General features: G+C 40.2%; 1 protein-coding gene across 1 annotated transcript in view; it reads right to left on the bottom strand.

The window, feature by feature from the left end:
* Nucleotides 1-1,538: 1,538 nt before the first annotated feature.
* SKAP2 (src kinase associated phosphoprotein 2) overlaps nucleotides 1,539-21,466 on the bottom strand; it is a 277,254-nt gene continuing 257,326 nt past the window's right edge. Inside the window, exons 12-13 of the mRNA XM_044295336.1 lie at nucleotides 2,091-2,192; nucleotides 1,539-1,744 (exon numbers count right to left, since the gene is read on the bottom strand). Of these exons, the coding sequence (XP_044151271.1) occupies nucleotides 2,100-2,192 (93 nt within the window). The 3' untranslated portion in view covers nucleotides 1,539-1,744; nucleotides 2,091-2,099. The remainder of the gene's footprint in view (nucleotides 1,745-2,090; nucleotides 2,193-21,466) is intronic.

The raw sequence follows: 21,466 nt of genomic DNA, 5'->3' as shown, positions 1-21,466 counted from the left end.
CTTCATTGTGTTTGGAGGCCAGATGGCAATGAAATCATTTACTTCACCTTGTTGTGCTTAATTACTACAATCAACACACTATTTTCCAAATTAATCATAGCAAAGTAATTTCATTAGTAACACAGCAGGCTGTTGAATTATTAGCGTCATAACAGGTTCGCAAACAATTAAACTTTATTTGAACCTTAGAAATTTGCAGGGTGGAACGCTTAGAAAGGAAGGCACTGCGCACAACATCAGCGCACCGCTGGCATTTCAACATCATTCATTTAAGATTCAAGACAAAGGATTCTCCTTTTATTCCTACTGTATAATATAAGGAATTATCATGGGCAGAGATTCAGATACACTGTAGCGTGTGATATATAGAGTTAAAAGAAAAATGCATCAGGAGTCATATATTAAAGAGCATTTCAACTGAAAAGTGAACCAAAGGTCAGCGTAATGGACTGATCAGTTGGTGAAGTACTCCCTCTCCTGGGCACCGGGAGAAAGGGATAAGAATAGATTTTTGGTTGTGGAGTCAATTTTCTTATGTGCACCTATAAAATAAATTAGGGAAGGGGGAAGTTCTAAATAATTCTGGTTGAGCATTTCTATAAAAAATCTGCCACCTGCTGGTCACTGGCTGCATCAACCACCATTTTTTTTGTAATGCAATACTCCATGTATATAACATAATATGTGTAGTAACAGATCATCATGGATACAAAGTGATTAGAAATTAACCAGAAATTCTTAGTCTTGTACATCCAACAATGTATCGTAGATTATAGTGTCTAATTATAATGATCTCTCCTATTCTCCTTTCCCTTTACGCCTAGTTCACACGAACGTATGGCTTTTATAGTTTTTTGCGGTCAGTTTTTTACGGATCCGTTGTTCCATTTTTTGTTTCCATTTCCTTTCCGTTTTTCCGTATGCCACATACAGTATACAGTAATTACATAGAAAAAATTGGGCTGGGCATAACATTTTCAATAGATGGTTCCACAAAAACGGAACGGATACGGAAGACATACGGATGCCTTTCCGTATGTGTTCAGTTTTTTTGCCGACCCATTGACTTGAATGGAGCCACGGAACGTGATTTGCGAGCAATAATAGGACATGTTCTATCTTTCAACGGAACGGAAAAGCTGAATGCTTACAGAACACATTCCGTTTTTAATGCGGAACCATTGAAAAGAACGGCCCATACACTCGCAAAAAAAAACCATCGTGTGAACTAGGCCTTAGATTGTAAGCTCATATGGACAAGCCTTATCTACTGTGTTTTGCCAAATTCAGCAGTGATAATTATCTCTGATATTGACATCCTCAGTATGTACCATGTATAAAGTTAATCCTGGTACAGCCCAATCAAATACTAAATTACTATCATTCTTTGCGTTACCATTGACAATACATTTAGGATGAATTTACAAAATTCTGATTATTATTATTATTATTAACCTGGAAAAATAATACAAGAATTAAGCAAAAACATTTGAAATAAAATATAAGCTATTTTAGATATTAAAAAAATATATTGCAAGTTTACATTTTTTTTAATTTATTTATTGGTGTGTAGAAATAGAAGTAGCACACTATTAAATAGCGATATCCGGCATGCCACAATGTTTAAGCAACGCCCCATATTCTCTATATTTGTAAAAAGCTCATAAACACGACAACGCCACATAACATATGAAATATTCCGCTATTGCGCCATCTTCTCGGTGCTTGAAATAAAGGACGAGTCCTGGTTAAACAAAAAAATAAATAATGATATGAGAAAAGCAAACCAGACGCCATGGGTTTATCATAAATATCACAGTATCTAAGACAGAAATTAATTACAATGTTTGATTGAAGGCAATATTCAGTAGTGAGCAGAGATAAGCACGCAGCGCGCCTGCTGCAATGTGGGATTCTGTTGCATGCAGACAACTAATGGAGCAGTATTAATTAAGGCTTAAAAGCTATTTTTCGCCACAATCCTTAAGTTAATATAAGTGCTGCAGAGGTTTTAGGAAGGAAATGCTTATAAAACAGAGAACAGGAGAACACATGAGCCATTATGGTAGATTGGATTAAAATGTACTTACCCAGGCCTCTCAAATATCATACATCTCCATTATGTACGCTTTAGGCACCAGGCCAATGGATCCCTTCATTTCTCCTACCCACCAGCCATATCTATTGTAGTCCTAATTCGAAACAATAAGCTGGATTAACCTTTTGCCTAGCACAAATGTAATATCATTTAATGCAAAGCTACTTTTAAATGTTTTCGCCCTATGTTTGCTCTGCTCATCACAGCTACAGAAGCCAGGTTAGAAAGAACTCTTAGATAAGATCCGGGAGAGAAAAGCAAATCTATAAATGTATAGTTGCTGTTATTAGCATTAATGTAATCATTATTTTTAATTATCATTTGAAACAGTTGACCAACTGACCATGAAAAACACAGGCACATATATAAATATACACACATTAAAGTTATATAAACTAGAGACAAACCAGCAATAAGTGGCTTAAAGTGACCAATTACATGTAAAAGTTTATTATAAAAACAGTCCAATTTAAAACACATGGAAAGAGATATGAAATATGCAGTAATAGCACATGTTACACGTTAACACGGTTGAATATGAAATATGCCATAATAACAGTTTAAATGTATAAATAAGCTCTGTGTATCAATATATGTCTACCTACCTGTCTGTCTGTCTATCTATCTATCTATCTATCCATGTCTATTTCTAGCTACCTACCTATCTACTATGTATGTTTCTATCTATTTGTGTGTATCTATCTATCTATCTATCTATCTATCTATCTATCCCTACCTACCTATCTGTCTGTTTATCTTTCTATCTAATTATCTATCTATCTATTGATCTATCTATCTGTGTCTGTTTCTAGCTGCCTATTTATTATGCATGTTTCAATCTTTTTGTGTATCTATCTAATATCTATCTATCTTACAGCATATTTTTTAACCTTACACGTTGTCTAATCGAACAACACAGATATGATATGTATAGGCTTGGCAACTTAAAAAAAATCAGAATATCCAGTGAACAATATCTTTACCATATTCCCTGTACATTTTTGCATCCTCTCCTTCTCTCATCAGTACAATGCCTTTGTATTTGCTAATCATATTGTTACCTGTAATCTATGCCCTTTTGAGCATGTATTACAGATGTGCTCTTTGCACGTCATCTGTTATTCAGTGTGATATTTTACTAGATGGGTTGCATGGGATCCCCAGTTATTAAACGTGGTATTTATAAAAAGTTAGATGACTAATTTGAGGTTTAAAAGTTTAGGCCTGCTAGTGCCAGCTCCTTCTGCGTCGCCCATGGGCACATATAAGCACTGGGCTCAGCCCATGTATGCAGTGTGTAGAATGCTCTATAGGAAGGGAATTTAACTTTTCTTTGCAAAGAATATCATTTTCAGTGACCTGCTTGTTAATATCTAATCATTGGCAACTGGGGACCAGGTTTACCATTTGGTAGTTGACACAATCATATGTGTACTTTGTATTCTATTTTGTAAATTTATATTGGAATATTACATGATAATTTTGATTTAGCTAGATACTGTTCATATGTAGTGTCACTGATTACGTACACACGGCGTACGCTTATCATGGAGCCTCTCAACATCACAAATGTTGAATGTTAGTCTAACATAAGAAACCATTTGAATTCCTTCTCATTATGTCTAGAGAAATAGGAAATAAGATTGATATTTGTCTGATGCCAATACATATTTACTGGCAGTCATCTGTAGAAACTTGTATTGTAGCTGTTGGACAGCACGTGCAGGTTGTCACAGAATGGGTTGTCTCTGCTGAGCAGGACACTGTGTGGACTATACATCTCCTAAAGGGAGTGACTCTAATTAATGCAAGTATATTAGGGGATTGTTTGAAGTCCCATAATATAAAAGCATGAATCTGCAACTGAAGCAATATTTTAATAGCTCTCAAGAGATTTGCATTTTCTGCAAGCCTAGTACATTTTAGGGGAGATCCATGAGTAGTATTATAGGGTGCGGTGAAAATGGCACAAGGGTCGGTGAAAATGGCACAAATTGCACAAAATGTATCCAGATGGTATTGGTACGCTGGGTTTGTCGCCGCACTACATGTACTAGATTATTTTGGCACACTGTGCAGCAGAATTGCGGTGCTTTTTGTACAGGCTTCTTCACATACATCTGGTGATCAGGCCCAGTTTCCCTCGAGTGTCGTGCACTAAACGCCGGAGGGAAACTGTAGGAAGAACTGATTTCATGGTTTTCTGTGGGTCCGTCCATATTCATCTGGTGCATCAGTTGGGAGGCTGGATGTCAATTAGCACGCTGCATGCTATGTTTTTCTGTCCGGCACTAATGTGTACATACACATATATCAATTGTGTCTGGCTCCGCAACAAAAAAAAATTAAAAAAGCCGGCCGGACAAAACTGATATATGTGTACCCAGCCTTAGGGTCCTATTAGACGGGCATATATGCTTTCATTAACGAGCAGCAAGCGACAATTTACCGAGTTATTTATATTCAAGACATTCAATTCCACAAAACAATAATCTCTAAATATTTTCCGCTGTTTGCTCGTTATAGCGACTGGCAGATTTCTGATTAGATGGGCGGATCTGGTGGCGACTAACAGTAATCTTTCGGTCAGGCAAATTTGTCTGATCCACAGAAAATGAACTATTTTTTTGGCCATCTTTTGATTGCTGCACACTATTACATGCAACAATAATTCCTCAAATTTTAAAGATTATACAAACCTTCAAACTATAATTGTTCCATCTAATAGGCCCTTAACTGTCGCCCATAACACGGTTATCACACCATGCCATTCAAATTTACATTGAATACAAAAAATATGATTATAAAAATAACAGAAGCATCACAACATATAAACACGCAATAGTACGACTTTTCTTTTTGATACCATGAGCTTTGTGACATTACATATTTATCATTACAACTCACCATTTTCACAATAGCGTAATAAATAAATGAAACATAAAAATATATAGATAAAAAAAATATAATTAAACGGAACATAAAAATACCTCCACATTACATTTGTTGCATGGACTTTTGAATGTGATACATTACAATGCATTAGCCAGATGTCTATATTGATTTCATTCATGGGTTGCTGAGAATAAGGCAGCATAAAGGGTTAACAGCCATTGGTACAACACTGTTGTAGTAAGGCCACTGGAAATTGTAAACTGTGTGTTTGTAATATGTTCTGTGTTTTTTGCTTCGCGTTTGTTTCTACTTGAACTTTGGTAGGAAAAGTGACTACAACAAGTCTAGCATTTTATAGTAACGGCATTTTTTGGTGTAAATAATTGATGTAATGTTTGAAAAGGTGCATCAATGCTACAAGTGCCTAGCCAACTTTTTTATTTCAAGTGTATCATTTGGAAGAAATGCAGTTTTAAAGAATGTAATTATTTAAATTAATTAATATTAGAATTCATAAATAACAATAGAGACTATTAAATATATAAGAAAAATTATCTTTCTATATGTATATCTGTCTGTTTATCTATATCTATTTCTATATCTATCTATCTATCTATCCATATATCTATCTATCTATCTATCTATCTATCCATATATCTATCTATCTATCTATCTATCCATATACCTAGATCTCTGAAAGAAGAGGCAGCACTCCAGGATAAAAAGTGAAATGACCCGCTTTATTTCCCCTGTGCAACGTTTCAACTGCTCATTGCAGTCTTTCTCAAGCATATATCTATCTATCTATCTCTCATTTAGCTTTCTATTTTTATATATATCATCTATCTAATCTAAGATCTATCTATCTATCTATCTATCTATCTATCTATCTATCTATCTATCTAACTATCTATCTATCGCTCATGTCCAATAGACTTTTTCTCTTCTACTTCAAACTCAGCCTAGCCTCACATTCCTCTTAGGGCCAACTTTGTGTATTGAACAGTAATCAAAGAGGTTCTGCAGCGGTTGTACTTTCTAGTTTCATTAGTTTAACATTTAATATTCTCATCATTTTGCAGAAAGGTAAATAAATATACACACAGACATAGCCTAGTAGATAGATAGACAAACAGATAGCTAGATAGACATTAATTTGTCACAAATCACTATAAATCAGGTATACCCAGGCCAATCTGACTATAAGTAACATTGGCCTGTAATACTTACGCACAGTAAGACTATAAATATTGGTGCACTGCACACTTATGTACATGGCGATAAATTAGACCTGCCTGTAATGCTGATGGCGCAGTAACTCTACAGCAGACATGGCCAACCTGCGGCTCTCCAGCTGTTGTAGAACTACAGCTCCCACCATGCCCTGCTGTAGGAGGCTAGCTGTAGGCAGTCTGGGCATGCTGGGAGTTGTAGTTTTGCAACAGCTGGAGAGCCTCAGGTTGGCCATCCCTGCTCTACAGCTAACAGAATGGATTAGCTATAACTCTTGGTGTAATGCACAGTTATGTACACAGCGATAAATTTGTACCAGAGTCTGCAGTTCAGCAGGCTCCCACGCTCTGCCTACACTCTCCCTGCACTCACCCTGCAGTCTTCCTCCACTCACCCTGCAGTCTCCCGGCACTCACCCTGCAGTCTCCCTGCACTCTTCCTCTCCAATATTGTCTAATACTTTCTGTTAACAGGTTGCATCAACACTGTCCCTAGTTCATGATTGTCTTGTCACGTCCCACCTTATGCTCAGCTCACAGGAAAATGGTGGCAACTGCGCAGGATCAGGGTTTTATGTGCTCTGCCTAGCTGTGATATCACAGGGAGATGGCTACCTGCAGATTGCCTGGCTGCACAGCATTATGGGTGATCTTGCGTTCCTGGGATTGTGTCTTCTACACTTTCTAACACATGCAGCCAATTTTTTAGGAAAACAAATTCGTTAACACAAAGCGCAAGGAAATTCGGATTCTTTTAGAGTCAAAGTTTTCCTAAATTTTGGACTGGATTCTGCTTCAGATACTTCACTTCTCTCAACGCTAATAGATGGATAGATAGAATATAATAATCAACAAAATCCTAATTATTTTATTATATCAGAATATTTACAACTATTCTTTTCAGTGTTAGAAAAATATTTTTTAATTGCTGCACAGAAGAAAGGAAGACTGCTTGGTTAAGTGCAGGTGTGCTAGAATTTCAGAAATGTCATCATTCCTCTGCGCTCATGATTTACACAGCTTAGACACATAGCCTGAAGCTGACTAGCACACATTGGTTACATCTTAGAAAGCAGAGCTTAAGAATGCTTGCCTATAAATTGTAGGAAGACATGTGATCCTAATTTTATGGCATGCAGTGTAACATCTGGCTGCTCTGTACTGAGAATGCCCAGGATGCACAGCGCAAGTGATTGAGCCCCCCACTTTTTATGCTCTTAAATATAGATAGCTCACTTCTGCTAAGCATGAACATTTCACATCACGCGTTTCCTAAAAACCACAAAAGCTAATTTATGGCAGGTCTGTGATATCACATCCACTCTCACTACAGTCGTACAGGACAAGGCTTAGAAAGACAGTATCAAAATCGCCACTAGGGGGCAGGAAAGGGGAAGAATCAAAATTCTGTCCAAGCTAGAAGGCTTGAAGAATTTAGTCTAAGCAGAAGACGTCCCTCAAATGGTTTGTGGTCTGTAAAGTTTTATTTAAATAAACTTCAAAGAGTGAGAGTGAAAAGTTTAATCCAGTATAATAGACTGCAACAAAATTACATTTTCCGTAAAATTAAGGAGAATTAGTTGTATTGTGAGTATACTCTATACAGTGAAATGACTTCACAGTAGTTAGCTAGTTCACCCCCCATCCTGACCAGACACATTTTTTTTTTTTTTTTTAGCACATGTGGCTTCCAAAACCATACTTATTTTTCTTTTTGGTTATTTCAATAATGTTTGTTCTTATTTTTTTTTATAAGTTCTGCTTTTCACATTTTAATTTTTTAGCAGCACAAAATGCAACTAAAATACTTCCTTTGTAAAATTGTGCCTTCTCTCCATTACGGTCATTTTTGTATAGGGGATATATTGTTTACAGTCACCAGGGCAGGGCTAGAACTGCATTGTGGGCTAGTCGTGGGATTTTTTTGTTTATTAATTGTTTAGTTTTATCTTTTTTTTTCTTTGCTTACGCCTTGTGTCATACAAAACTTTTTGGTGGCATTAGGGTAGTCCAACTTACAGTGGGAATGCAGCCTCTTGACATGCACTGCAGAGCTGATCTGGGTCTGCTAAGAACCAGCAGCTCGATCAGTTATTCAGCGATTGCAGTAAGACTGGCTTGCTACAACTTATTGAGTACCGTTTAGGCCGCAATAAAGAAGGAAGGAACAATTAAAGGGCACCTGTCAGCATATTTGTACCTTTAAAACTAGCTGAGCTGTTGCATGGGCACTTGTCAGCTAAAGGCAAGTGTGTTGGTCCCATATTCATATGTACCTGCATGGCTGAGAAAAAATTTGAAAAATTATGTTTTAATATATACAAACAAGCCTCTAGGAGCAATGGGGGTGTTGCTGTTAAATCTAGAGGCTCCTCTCTCTTCAGCTACTGCTCCTTCTCCACTTTAATTGACAGGGCTAGGCAAAGAAAACATCATAATGCCTGTTTCTGTCAAACAATGGGTGCGGCAATTGCAGAGAGAGTAGAGCCTCTAGGTGTAACAGCAACGCCCCCGCTGCACCTAGAAGCTCTTTTGCATATTTTAAAACATCATATTTCTCAGCAATGCGGGCACATATGAACATGGGACCAACACAGATGTCTTCAGCTGCCAAGTGCACATGTAACAGGTCAGCCAGTGTCATAGGTACAAATCTGCTGACAGATGCCCTTAAAAAAAGTTTTCCCATTGCTTATATAGCACCAACATATTCTTCACCGCTGTACAGGAATATCACATAAGTTATTCTCTCTAATGGAGCGGGAAGCCAATTAACCTATCAGTATGTTTTTTAGGGTGTGGGAGGTGTTCATACAAGGTGCAGACACTGAGACAGCGTGGAATGCTTGGAGATTTCAGAAAATGTGTTAATGAATCCCTCGAATGTAATACAGATTTTAACTTTTAAGGATTTGTGTGAGAGAAATAATGCAATGCATTTACAAACTTACTCAACTCCAACCAGTCAATTCACTGGGTGCTGGAGCCCAGCAGCGGGACCCGCGGTGCTCTGGAACAGGCACTAGAACAGTCACAGTCCTGTACATGGTTAGTGGCCATGAATGGTACTGCAGCTCTCTCCCATTCACTTGAATAGGTGAGAGCTGGCTCCTTCAACCCGCTGATCAGTGGAGGGGACTGGGAGCCGGACCACCACTGATATGATATTCATGACCTATGGAGCCAAAGCAGTCAAAATGTTACTATATATGTCCCAGTTATTTGTATAAAAGAAAGGTTTATGTTTTTGTCAGGCTGAAAAAGTAGGACACCAAAACAGTAAACATGGACCACACATCATATATGATCTATCTTCTGGTCAAACTGTAAGCCCACTTGGCCACTATATGACGATCTCTTTCAAGTGGATCCCTAGGCTATCGGATGCAGCACTGTATGGCAACCATGACTGCCACCATAACACAGAAAACACAGTCCGGAAGCATCCTGCAGCCAGGCTGAGCTCCCTTGGCCCTGGGCCACTCTACCCCACATGTCAACAACAGCCACCATGCAGTACTGCACCATGTGAACAGATCACAAATGTAGGTTTATGTATTGGTCAGGCAGAAAAAGTTGGACCAGTTGTATTCAGCTGCAGATCAACATGACAAATGTAACCGAGACATTTTAAAAATATGTAGAAAACATATCACACTGTTGTAATGCTAAATGAATACAGTATATAGACTCCTAGACTCTGTGTGGATCTGTGCACCATGACATGTCCAATATTATTCCTAATAGCCAGTCTTAGCGTCTCAGAGATAGAGCAGGAGAAGAAAAGACGCAGAGGAATGCTTGACAGTACTCAAACCATTTTTTAAAGGGGTTGTTTCATAAAGACAACCCCTTTAATCTTTCTCTAATAAACGTAAAAATTAATTACACATCCCCCTCTGAGTCAGACTGTCTGATTAGAGGTTCTAGTGGACCAGGTCCGTCAATGCATTATGCGGCCAACCATTAATTTTTGTATGCTTGTCGTGTAATACTAAATTTCCTTTCTAGTGACCACAAGAAGTGGGGAGACCTGCTGGACCATACTTTTGTGAGACAACTTCTTTAAAGGATCTCTTAAAAGGATAGGGGATTAACATAGAAACCTAGAATGTGTCGGCAGATAAGAACCATTTGGCCCATCTAGTCTGCCCAATATACTGAATACTATGGATAGCCCCTGGCCCTATCTTATATGAAGGATGGCCTTATGCCTATCCCATGCATGCTTAAACTCATCCACTGTATTTGCAGCTACCACTTCTGCAGGAAGGCTATTCCATGCATCCACTACTCTCTCAGTAAAGTAATACTTCCTGATATTACTTTTAAACCTTTGCCCCTCTAATTTAAAACTATGTCCTCTTGTAGCAGTTTTTCTTCTTTTAAATATTTTCTCTTCTTTTACCGAGTTGATTCCCTTTATGTATTTAAAAGTTTCTATCATATCCCCTCTGTCTCGTCTTTCTTCCAAGCTACACATGTTAAGGTCCTTTAATCTTTCCTGGTAAGTTTTATCCTGTAATCCATGTACCAGTTTAGTAGCTCTTCTCTGAACTCTCTCCAAAGTATCAATGTCCTTCTGGAGATATGGTCTCCAGTACTGAGCACAATACTCCAAATGAGGTCTCACTAGTGCTCTGTAGAGCGGCATGAGCACCTCCCTCTTTCTACTGGTAATGCCTCTCCCTATACACCCAAGCATTCTGCTAGCATTTCCTGCTGCTCTATGACATTGTCTGCCTACCTTTAAATCTTCTGAAATAATGATCCCTAAATCCCTTTCCTCAGATACTGTAGGAATGCTTTGGATCCAACCGCTAGGACCCCCACCAATCACAAGAATTGCGTCCTCAAGTCCACCGTGTGAATGGAGTTGTAGTGTCCATTCATGACTGGCTGTCACACATGCGCACTAACACTTCATTCAGGGACTACCGATTCTCCTGATTGGTGGGGACTCCCATTTGCCTGATGGGTGAAGTCCCAACAATCATACGCATCTCTCCTATCCTGTGGATACGTAATACATGCTGACCATGGTCCAACCCATTCATCAAAGTGTCAGCTGATGGATACAACCACAGCTAGTCTTTATGCTTATTAATGTATTGTCTATCAACGGTATCAATTATTGTTTTGTTCACTTTTTACATTTTTTTATATAACGTTGCCCATTTAACCAGTACAAAATAGTAAAACTAAGTAGAACTAGCAATGAGCTATGGTACTACTTCTGCCTGAACAGTCTGCCGCCACCTTATCAGAACTGTGTTAGGCCACCAGACTGGAGTCCGTGGGTGCAAAGTCAAGAGCAAAACTGGAGCCTAATTCTCCTTTTAAGGGTAACAGCATACAGATTTATAACAGTCAAGGGGCAGAGGTTAAAATCTGCCCAAATGTCCAAAAGCTCTGAGGGATAGATAGTAACGGTTGCTGTGCCAGAGGCTTAAATGCACTCGAGTAAGCTAGTAATTGTATCATGTGAAATCAGAAGGACACACATACTTGAGCATTTTTTAAGAAAAACATACAGCCTAGGACAACTTTTGAATGCGCCCTTATAGGGCTGAATATTACAAATAGCCTGATTTGGATTTGTTAAATAAATACCATATGAATGGCCGGCTTCTCCTTTAATAAAAACGTCCTTGAAGTTTACAAGAGCCGCAGCTGCTGACAAAATGTTTTTATTAAGTTAAAAATAATTTGGCCAACTTAATGTACCGATTATATATGTTACATTTCTCTATAAACAATGTCTGGATGAATTATGAAGACGTAATATACACCGAATGCATTCCTTATCAGTATTGGCGTTTTTTTTTTGTTGCAAGGATACCGTGACAACTACTGTGGTTACGTCCAAATAATGTATTGGCAAAAATTGAAGGAGTTTCAAGTGGCCATTCCCTAGCATATTCTTCGTATGACTTAGAGACTCATTTATCAATAGCACGTAGTCTTTGCCAGGCTATTCCCTTCTGCGCTGTATGTTGTACTCAATAGAAAAGCATCATGTGCTCTGTCAGAAATGTAACTGATGCATTCAACCTTAAGCGCGCTATAATTGCTTGTAACAACTTATCAACAACATGGTTTTGTCATGATTCATTTCTGCACATGGCTGACACTTGATGAGGAGAACTTTAGCCTACTTCAAATGCAAAAGCGCACTTCCTCATTCTTGCCACTAGATGGTGTAGAACCTAATAGAAAGGACAAGGCGCTCCCATATGGGCTTTCGTAAACTAAATATTACACAGAATGGTTGTAAAGTGCTCTTTTTGGGGCCTATACAAATTCATCCACCTGTTCACTTAAAAGTGAAAGAGAAAGCGCTGTCCATATAGAAAATGTTTAACCATTAAATCAGATTTTCTCTTTAAAAGGCATCTGTCAGCAGATTTGTACCTAAGAAACTGGCTGACCTGTTGCACGTGCACTTGGCAGCTGAATGTTCATATCTGCCTGCATTGCTGAGAAATGTTTTTTAATACATGCAAAGAGCTTCTAGGAGCAAAGGGGGCATTGCTGTTACACCTAGAGGCTCTGCTTCCTCTGCAACTGCCGCACCCTCTGCACTTTGATTTAAAGGACCAGGTGTGATCATGTTTCCACTGCCTGGCCCTGTCAACCAAAGTGCAGAGGACCTCTAGGTGTAACAGCAACGCTCATTTGCATATATTAAAACATAATTTTTCTCAGCAATGCGGACACATATGAACATGGGACCAACACAGATGCCTTCAGCTGCCAAGTGCACATGTACAGTGCCTTGCAAAAGTATACACCCCTCACAACCTGTAATTAACATGGATTGTTTGAGGATTTGCATCATTTAATTTACAGAACATGCCCACAACTTTGAAGATGCTTTTTTTTTTTTTTTTTTTTTTTTTTTATTGTGAAGCATACAACAAATAGGACAAAATAACAGAAAAAGTCAATGTGCATAACTATTTACCCCCCCTAATCAATACTTTGTAGAGCCGCCTTTTGCGGCAATCACAGCTCCAAGTGGCTTTGGATAAGTCTCTATGAGCTTTCCACATCTTACCACTGGGATGTTTGCCCATTCCTCCTTGCAAGACTGCTCCAGCTCCTTCAAGTTGGATGGTTTGCGCTTGTGAACACAAATCTTTAACCTCTTACAGACACAGGGCGTACAGGTATGCCCTGATGTCCGAGTCCTTAAGGACACATGGAATACATGTACACCCTGTGTATTTCCGATCACCGCCGCGCGGCGGTGATCGAAACAGAGTGCCTGCTGAAATCATTCAGCAGGCACTCTGTGAGAAAGCCGAGGGGGGTCCTGTGACCCCCCAGTGACCCCCCAGTATCGGCGATCGCAGCAAACCGCAGATCAATTCAGACCTGCGGTTTACTGCACTTCCGGGTCATTCGTGTCTCCGGTGACCCGATTACCCGGACTAGGATGGTGATCGGTGGTGTGATGGAGGGATAGTTTAGGGGGGAAAAAATGTTTTTTTTGTGCTTCACCCTGATCGGGTGTCTGGGGTCCACAGCACACTCAGCTGTGCGACCCTACACCCCCCAGGGGTGCTGCAGCTTGCCCCCCTGCCCCCCACCCCATACACACATTTTTGGGGGTACAAGCGCTTTTTTTGTGTGTGCGTGCGCTGACTGTGGCCGGCACTCTTAGCGTCCGGCCACTGTTAGCGCATCGCCCACCCCACTGCTGATCCGCTTCAGAACGCTGATCAGCGAGTTTGAATCATTTTTTATTTATTTTTCAAATTTTTGGGGCTTTCATTTTTTTTATTTAGTTTTATTTATTTTTTCTGTTAGGTTTAGAGTGGGTTAGAGTAGGGTATAAGTGTACGTGAACACCCGTCCCCCCACACAAACGCACAATAAATAAAGTTTTACACACACACACATACTCCACTATGGTCCGCCGGACGTTCTTTGCTGAGGAGGCATACGCCCTGCTTGTCTCCGACTCCGAGAGCCCCAGTGAGGATGAGGATGACCCCACTTTTCTCTTGTCATCCACGTCCTCCTCATCATCTAGTGATGATGATGAGCCCCCAAGGCGGTGGAGACGCCGCCAGGCGGAGCAAGGGGACCTCCATGCCAGGGACCTTGTGGCCCACACTAGTATGAGCAGCCCTGGGGCTCGTACTAGTTTTCTGGCCCACAAGATGTTTATTTTTTGTTTAAAAAAGGATATTATAGTGTAAAACCTAAATAAATTTTAAAAAGTATACATATTAGGTATTTCCGCGTCTGTAAGAATCTGCTGTATAAAAATAATGACCTATCCCCTCAGATAAACACAGTCAAAAAAAGAGAATATAAACGGTGTAAAAAAAGCCATTTTTTTGTCAGCTTACATCACAAAAAGTGTAATAGCAAGCGATCAAAAAGTCATATGCACCCCAAAATAGTGCCAATAAAACCGTCCTCTCATCCCGCAAAAAATTTTGCCCCTACCTAAAACAATAGGCAAAATCATTTTTACATATTAGGTATTGCCGCGTCCGTAAGAATCTGTTCTATAAAAATAACACATGACCTAACCCCTCAAATGAACACAGTCAAAAAAATAAAATAAAAACGGTGCCAAAACATATCTTATTTGCCAAATTTTCCATTTTAATCCATTTTTTCTGTTAACAGAGCAAGGGTTAACAGTAAAAAAAAACTATATTTATTGCCCTGATTCTGTAGTTTACAGAAACACCCCATATGTGGTTTTAAAATGCTGTATGGCCAAACGGCAGGGCGCACAAGGAAAGGAGAGCCATATGGTTTTTGGAAGGCAGATTTTGCTGGACTAGTTTTTTGACACCATGTCCCATTTGAAGCCCCCCTGATGCACCCCTAGAGTAGAAACTCCATAAAAGTGACTCCATTTTGGAAACTACAGGATAAGGTGGCAGTTTTGTTGTGCGCATCGAATCAGAGTGCCTCGCCAGGAAGAATGAGCGCAAGTTCTCGCGAGAATCACGAGAACTTGAGCGTGTAGACATCCTTGAGCTCATTCTCCCTGGCTAAGAGCGGGGCGCTCTGATTGGATGCTCTCACAGCCAGGGAGAAGGTAACCACTCCCAGGGAAAATACAAGTCTCCGTCTAGTATAACCGAGAATACAAGTCTCCTCATTATAATATAAGGCGCCAAAATATACGGGGCCAACAGTGGATGAACGGGGGGTTCTGTAGAAAAATAAATAAAGTGCCATGGCATCAGTAGGGGCCGCCCTATAAGGTAGGATAATAATTAGACTAGAGCTAGCCTGATGATAGGTCCTCTTTAAGTCTGACCACAGATTTTCTATTGGATTGAGATCTGGGCCATTCCAACACATTTGCATGTTTCCCCTTAAAACACTCAAGTGTTGCTTTAGCAGTGTGTTTGGGGTCCTTGTCCTGCTGGAAGGTGAACCTCCGTCCTAGCCTCAAATCACGCACAGAGTGGTACAGGTTTTGCTCAAGAATATCCTTGTATTTAGCACCATCCATCTTTGCCTCAACTCTGACCAGTTTCCCAGTCCCAGCTGCTGAAAAACATCCCCACAGCTGATACTGCCACCACTATGTTTCACTGTGGAGATGGTGTTCTTTAGGTGATGTGATGTGTTGGGTTTGCGCCAGACATAGCATTTTCTTTGATGGCTGAAAAGTTCAATTTTTGTCTGATCAGACCAGAGCACCTTCCTCCATACATTTTGGGAGTCTCCCACATGCCTTTTAGCAAACTCTGAAAGTAATGGCTTTCTTCTGGCCACTCTGCCATAAAGCCCAACTCTATGGAGCGTACGGCTTATTGTCGTCCTATATACAGATCCTCCAGTCTCTGCTGTGGAACTCTGCAGCCCCTCCAGGGTTACCTTAGGTCTCTGTGCTGCCTCTCTGATTAATGCCCTCCTTTCCGAGTCCGTGAGTTTTGGTGGGCGGCCGTCTCTTGGAAGGTTTGCTGTTGTGCCATGTTCTTTCCATTTGGTGAGCGGAATCATTTCACAGGCAGGGAGAGATGTGTGCAGATGCTAGGGAGAGTCCTAGGAAAATCCTCATTGTGAAAAAAGCGATTTACAAGTGCAGGGAAACACTACATGGGGATCCAGATAGTCTCATAATACAGCTCTGTCATTCCAGCAATTAGTTATTGGGGTGCAAGTGCTATGCTGAAAAGCCTTTAGTGGCTTTTATCTGTGGAAAAATATAAATATATATGCAGGTCACTTTTGCTGCTAACTACGCTGATAACATTTAGTGGCCTATTTCAATACAATACGAGAAATATTTATGCAGGTCACTTTTGTTGTTATTTGCACTAAAAGCGTTTATTGCCATATTTCTAGAGCAAAAGAGAAAATTAGACTACGTTCATATTTACTGTTATTGCGCTAAAAGCGTTTCTTGTCATATTTCACTACAATACAAGAAAAATAGACGCAGTTCACATTTGGTGTTATTTGCGGTAAAAGCATTTATTGCCATATTTCTAGAGAAAAATAGACTAAGTTTATATTTGCTGTTATTTGCCCTAAAAGCGTTTATTGTCAAATTTCACTACAATACAAGAAAAATAGACGCAGTTCACATTTGATGTTATTTGCGCTGAAAGGGTTTCTTGTCATATTTTACTACAATACGAGAAAAATAGACGCAGTTCACATTTGGTGTTATTTGCGCTAAAAGCGTTTATTGTCCTATTTCTAGAGAAAAATAGACGCAGTTCACTTTTTCTGTTATTTACTTAGAAATCGTTTTGCGGCCTATTTTAGTCCAATACGAGAAATATATGTGCAGTTCACTTTTGCTGTTATTTACTCTGAAATCGTTTCATTGCCGATTTCAAATCCTTTAGTTGCCTATCTCAGTAAAAAAAATATATTTGGCGCTTTTAGAGGTGTTTTAATTTGCTTTTAATTTATTTAGTTCAGCTAAAAGTATGTCAGACAAAGAAATGCCAGGCCCTGCACATGGGAGTGTCAGAGGCGTAAATGTTTCTGGGGCAGGCACAGGTTGCAGCAGAGTAAGGGGGCGTGGCAGCAGTTTTTTTTACCGAGGCCTCAGGTCCACATGTCAGCTAGCGGTCGTGTCTTGACCAGCAACTCAGCGTTTCTTGATTGGTTGACTGGATCTTCGACTTTGTCGCAAGTGACAGCAGCACTAGCAGCCTGAGTGTAGATTTGCTGATGAGCATTTTTTTACACCCGCATAGTGAAGAAACTACTAACTAGCAGCAGGTAGACCTGGAGCAGGACCTGAACCAGCAGGTGGTGGCATACTTTGACAGCACCCTGCCAGCCGTCATAAAGATCCACTGGACTACTGGCAGCCAAACTGGATTTGTGGCCGCAACTGGCCGAGTTTGCCCTGGAAAAGCTGTCCTGCCCGGCCAGTAGTGTGGCATCAGAGTGGGTGTTTAGAGCGGCGGTACCATAGTTATCCCAAGAAGAACTCACCTGTCCAAAATGTGTAGAGACTTATTTTTGTCAAGATGAATCAGGCGTGGATCAGCCAGGATTTCCACCCACCAATGCCTGATGCATCAGATTAGACCATCCATCCACACTATGTCACCGTGCCACTCTTTGGTATCATACTGCTGCTGTTGCTGCCATGTCCACACTATGTCACCATGCCACTCTGTGGCCTCCTGATGCTGCCATCTCCACACTATGTCTCTGTGCCACTCTGTGGCCTCCTGATGCTGCCACCATCTCCAGACCCCTTCATTGTGCAACTTGGTGGTCTCCTCATGTGCTTCCACCTCACCACTATGTCATAAGGTCACTCTGTGGACTTCTCATGCTGTTACCACCCTTCCCACTCTATGACAGGGTCGCTATTGTCCTTGTTTGGCCTTGAAATCACCATTTATTTGACCTTTCTTCTGATCGGTCAGAAGGAAGGAAAAATGAGACGCACAACGGATCCTGTCTGTGCCTTTAATCAGTGACTTCAACAAAACCTTACTGCTGATACCGTCTCCACTCTGTAGGGGGGGCTCTACTTGTATAAGCGTTTAATAGAATAGGTTCTGTAGACATCGATGTGGAATCAGCTGACGAGGGTGTAAAAGGAGCTTCTTCTTGATGCTTCTTCTTGATGCTAAAATGGACCTGTAAGTTCGTTATTTGGTCAGTTTTGGCCCCTTGACTGCTAAATAAGTGAAGTGTGCAGTGATTCTAATAGTGAAGCCTGTCATTTGCATGTCATACTGACTGACAGTATTATTTCACTACCAAAGCAGACTCCCTATGTGTGCTACTGCAAGGCACAGTGTTCTACACCTATATAAAGGCTCTCTGCAGCCTGGAAATAGCAGTTTTTATAGCGATTCGTTGTGAATATATTCAGATCAAATCAATTTTTTTCAAAAAATTTGGTGAACTGGCCGAAGCGAATTTTTGAGAAATTCGCTCATCTCTAGCTGAAATGTAACAAAACACAAAAAAAAGTCAAGAGGGGTGAATACTTTTGCAAGGCACTGTATCAGGTCAGCCAGTTATGCTTTTTTGTGGTAAAAAGCTATAGAAAAAGGGCTATGGAAAATATGAAACGTAGGACACACAAACCTTTTTTTTACTGGTAAAAACACCAGTAAAAAAAAAGCTCCTCCCTTTATCCAGCAGGTTGGAAAAAAGTTTTGAAAGTGTTTTGTCAAGTTGCTCAAAAAATCTTCCAATGTGCCCTACTTTTTGGACCAAGGCACAGACACGTTAGTAAATCTTCACCACTGTTTGCAAACAATGCCAGAAACCACCACCAAAAAACTGCAGTTGAAAAAAAATGCTTGTGCCTATTCTATTCTAATTTTTTCTTTTCCTGGTAAAAAAAAACAAAAACCGCCAGAGCCAATTTCATGTGTGTAAGGAAGACCCTTATGATCATTATTATTAATAGTTTGTTATGCTACCCTTTAATATTAATATTTTTGTATTTAATTATACATCAAAAAGTGATCCTAAGGCTACATGCACAGAACAGTGATAAAAATCGGTTAAAAACGGACACACTGTCAGTTTTTCATGGCCATTTTTCAACCATTTGTGCACCGTTTTTAACGGCTGTTAGATGGGTGCACTCGTGTCTAAGCGGCTGTTAAAAATGGTCCCATTGAATTCAATGGGGTCCATCTGGCCGTGAAAATGGCCAAAAATAGGACATGTCCGATTTTTTGATGGCCACTATTCTCTGGCCATTAAAAAATGGCCATGTGATTAGCGCCATAAACTGCAATGGTTCTGAAAATGGTCGTGTTTCACTGTTGTGTGCATGTAGCCTAATCATATTTCCCTAGTGGTCATACTCATATAGACAGATACAAGGGTCAATTTTATAGGAAGCTAGATTAAATAATAGTGTAAAATTACGGTCTATGATTTTGAGAGTCAGGGAAAATCTGTGTTATTTCACAATGGGTGACCAATATGACACCAGACCAGCTAATGAGAATATTAAGGGACTGAACAAACAAGAGCAACTGACCAGTTGAAGATTGGTCGGTTTTAGTTTTTTCAACAATTTTAGTTTTTTTCAACAATTTTTGCGCCTTTTTTCAGTGATACATAGGGCTTTATTTTTTATTTAATTTTTATTTATTTATTTTACTTTTTTACCTGAGAAAAAGAAAAAAATATATAACGTTTTTCACATAAAAAAAAAAAGTACAACTAAGGGTACTTTCACACTTGCGGCAGAGGATTCCGGCAGGCAATCCTGACGCAAACAGATGCATTTGTTAGATGGCTCTGGATGCGGATCCGTCTCACAAATGCCTTGCAATACCGGATCCGTCTTTCCGGTTGTCATCCAGAAAAAACGGATCCGGTATTTATATTTTTCTAATTTTTAAAGGTCTGTGCATGCGCAGACCGCAAAACCGGATCCGTTTTACCGGAAAACTTGGGGCCGGCATTAAGGCCGGCAAGTGTTCAGGAATTTTGGCCGGAGACCTTAGAAGACCTTTGGGAGCCTTTAAGCTTTACATTTTTAATTGCTGATTTCTCCTATAAATGGGGCTAACATATCAACCCCAGTTACAGGGGGAATACCACCCCCAGAGAGGTTAAGGCCCACTGCAGAGCTGATATGAGTCGTACAGCAGCTCGTACGGTTTTCAGGCCCCCAATAATCACATAGGACCGTAGCAGAAAGCGACATTGCCACCACCTGATCTGTATATGCAGTGTTCATTGAGCAGTGTGTACACAGTAAAGGCAGGGACTGTGAAAAAAAGCTTAGAAGCCCTGCTGTCACTGTGTAGCTGACTACGCAATGGCTTTCAGGAATGTTCTTGCAGAGTTAATTGTGGACCACCCAGACATTTGTAGTCAATGGATGCTTCTGAAGCGGTTAAAGGGGACACTTCAGGTTGATGACCCTTTTCAAACTGAAGTCAGCTTAGTGATTAGCTGGTTGCTGCAGGTCTGGATTCAGAAATCCTCTGGCGATCAGATGTTATCAATGGTGGAACCTGCAGCCAGCCATACATTTTCTCTGCGGCAGTCTCTGAAGGCTTAAAGGGGTTTACCATAAATGTCAGATAGGTGCAAGTCCCACCTCTAGGACCTGCTCCTATCTCCAGAAAGGGGCCCCAAAGTGAAGCAGAGCACAGCGCACATGTACAGTGCTCTCTCTGTTCACTTCTATGGGTGTTCCGAAAATAGCTGAGCGAGAGCGTTCAATAGTTGATCGAATTGAATCCAACGAAGTGGAATTCTATCCAAATTTCAGGATAAATTTGATTTGCCGCAAAGCCGAATTTCCTCGTGCTTCATGCTAGTAAATCAATTTAATCTGAAATTATGTAAAAAAAAAAAATCATACTTACCTCCTCCATTTGCTCTCGACGGGCCGGCTGCATCTAGATTGAAGATCTCGGCAGAAATCCTGTGCGTGATGAATTATGACGTGATGAGCAAATGGAGACAGTAAGTATGATTTAAAAAACATTTCTGTTAATTTTAGGCCTCTTTCACATGACCGTTTTTTTTTTCCGTTTTGCGGGCCGTTTTTTGCGGTCCGTATACGGTCCGTATACGGAACCATTCATTTCAATGGTTCCGCAAAAAAAACGGAATGTACTCCGTGTGCATTCCGTTTCCGTATTTCCGTTTTTCCGTTCCGTTTAAAGATAGAACATGTCCTATATTTGGCCGCAAATCACGTTCCGTGGCTCCATTAAAGTCTATGGGTCCGCAAAAAAACGGAATGCATACGGAAATGCATCCGTATGTCTTCCGTATCCGTTCCGTT

The sequence above is a fragment of the Bufo gargarizans genome, chromosome 5, assembly GCF_014858855.1.
Source record: "Bufo gargarizans isolate SCDJY-AF-19 chromosome 5, ASM1485885v1, whole genome shotgun sequence".
NCBI classification, from domain to species: Eukaryota; Metazoa; Chordata; class Amphibia; order Anura; family Bufonidae; genus Bufo; species Bufo gargarizans.
The sequence above is the reverse complement of the archived record's forward strand: the minus strand, read 5'-3'. Positions and strand labels throughout refer to the sequence as shown.